Source organism: Pediculus humanus, genomic scaffold (assembly GCF_000006295.1).
Source record: "Pediculus humanus corporis 1103172108285 genomic scaffold, whole genome shotgun sequence".
Classification (NCBI taxonomy): Eukaryota; Metazoa; Arthropoda; class Insecta; order Psocodea; family Pediculidae; genus Pediculus; species Pediculus humanus.
This window is the reverse complement of record NW_002987854.1, coordinates 35,724-37,937: the sequence shown is the minus strand read 5'-3', so window position 1 is coordinate 37,937 and position 2,214 is coordinate 35,724. Positions and strand designations below refer to the sequence as shown.

The 2,214-nt window shown below is 26.1% G+C and overlaps 1 protein-coding gene across 1 annotated transcript in view; it reads right to left on the bottom strand.

Moving 5' to 3' along the window:
• Nucleotides 1-706, bottom strand: part of Phum_PHUM523730 (endothelin-converting enzyme, putative) — a gene marked incomplete at both ends in the record, with an annotated part of 2,973 nt that extends 2,267 nt beyond the window's left edge. The window contains 2 exons of the mRNA XM_002431331.1: nucleotides 109-406; nucleotides 674-706. Of these exons, the coding sequence (XP_002431376.1) occupies nucleotides 109-406; nucleotides 674-706 (331 nt within the window). The remainder of the gene's footprint in view (nucleotides 1-108; nucleotides 407-673) is intronic.
• Between the last annotated feature and the right edge of the window lie 1,508 nt (nucleotides 707-2,214).

Below are 2,214 nucleotides of genomic sequence, written 5' to 3'. Positions count from 1 at the left end.
CAGGTAATAAAAATTTACTTAACTGATTTTTTTTTTTTTTTTTTTAAATTATTCAATTTATTGTCGTTTAACTATATTATTATCATTATTATTATAATTATCATTTACCTAATTCATTAATAATTTTTCTCAATGGTCTTTCGTTATCGGTTTCAATATTATCCAAAGACATGCAAGAATCGTAAAAATTTTTTATCTTCCACGTGAGCGTGTTCGTTCTCGTTTGATGAGGCAAAACCGAAATAACTTCTCGAATCATTTCCGATAATTTCAAATCCATTTCCGTTTCTAATCCCCATTTAGATCTCGACGGAGGCGGTTTATTATGGCTTTTTATTAATCCGCCGCATGAAAATTCATAAAAATCCTCGCAGGGTGATTTTGTTCTATCTAGTTTTGAAAGCATCTAAAAAAAAATATTAAAAGAAATACCTTTTTACGTAACGACGACAACAAGAACAACAACAACAATAACAAAACAACCTCTGACTTTGTGTTGCAAGATAATAATAATAATAATAATAACGTTTTCGTAACAGCAATTTTTTGCATCGGTATGTAAGTTTTCTTTTTGCCATTTTCCCCTTCCTCCCTCTCCCTCTCTCCCTCCCCTAACAACCCCGGACGTAATTCGCTACAAAAATGTCATTTTTTTTGTAAAACATTCAAGGACCACAACATCATCAAACGTTTTCTTTATTATCATTTTAATTAAAAAAACAACTTTCAAATCTTTTTATTTAATGAGATGACACAAAAAGGACTTTAAGGAATTAGTTTAGGACAAAATTATTAATTTATTTAACTTATTTAGTTTTTCCTTTATTTTTTTTAAAAAGTCATTTTTCTTTTTTCGAATTCAAACATCAGGTCCAAAAAAAAAAGTAATTTCGAACAAAGTAACTAAAAAATGTTGACGTATAAACATATTTGAAGAGGGCAGTGGCACTTTCATGGGAGATTAAAAACAGTTGGACGTTTTCAAAGGGTTTACATACGTCAATTTACATTCTATGTCTATGTTTGTTAATTCAAACGAAAAATTTTTTTTTTTTTTTTTTATGTAAAACAATCTAACGAATCGAGAAATTTTTTTTAGAATTCGATAAACTTAATTAAAATTAAAAAAAAAAAAAAAGGAAAATACGATTTTATTATTTATTTATTTATATAAATCTATTATTGATTATTTATAGATTTATTATTTTTTTTTTTTTTTACGTTTCATTAAAAAAAAACAAAACTTTGCAATTTTCTAGTCAATGATTAATAAAAAAAAAATTTTCGTCTGCAAGCAAATTTATATTTTTATTTTTTTTTTCAAATATAAAATCGTTAAATTTGATTCGAGCAAAATAAATAATAATAATAATAATAATAACACGTTGACAAATTGTATTATTCCCATAAATAGTATGCCGAATGAGACAATATTAACGTTATGTATTTTTAATCTTCGACAGCAACAGCAACGGAAAATGGGGGAAAATTTGTCGAAAATTAAGGAAAACGCTGACGGTTTTCCTGTTGGATTGTTTTTTGTAATAATGAGGCACAATTCTCTTGTTGTAAGATGTAATAAAACTAGACACCAATGTAGCACACAAGTAGAATTTTATTTTTTTTATTTTGTTCGGGGGGAAAAAGAGAGAGAGAGAGAGAGAGAACGAGTTAAAAAGAATCCGTGAAAGGCCAAGAGATGCACAAAACTCAGGTAATAGGTTGTTGACCTCCAAGTTTAAAAATAAACCACTTCTTATAATAATAAAATCCGTTGACATTAATTTTCTAATATTCAATCCGTACCTGAACCTTTTTTTAAACTAAGAATAAAAAAAAACACATTGTTTGTTTGGGTTTTAAGATTATGTTATACCTAATTATGGAATATGATGATGTTCTTGCAATTAGATCATTCGTTTATTATTATTATTATTATTATTATTATTATGTTTCCAACCCGATTTTGTTGTAAACGTTGCATTTATGTGACAATAAGAGGACGAAGCATTTTAACTAATAATAATTACAAATTATGAAAAGATAAGCTTTTTAATATTATTATTATTAAGTTTCTTGTGTGGTGCGTGTGCCTGACTTCGAAGAATAAAACAAAGTATACCTTTTCGATTATTAAATTTCAAACGAATAATTTAAAAATCGAAGATAATAATAATAAAAAAGATAGTAAAAATTTAATTAAAAAAAAAAAAA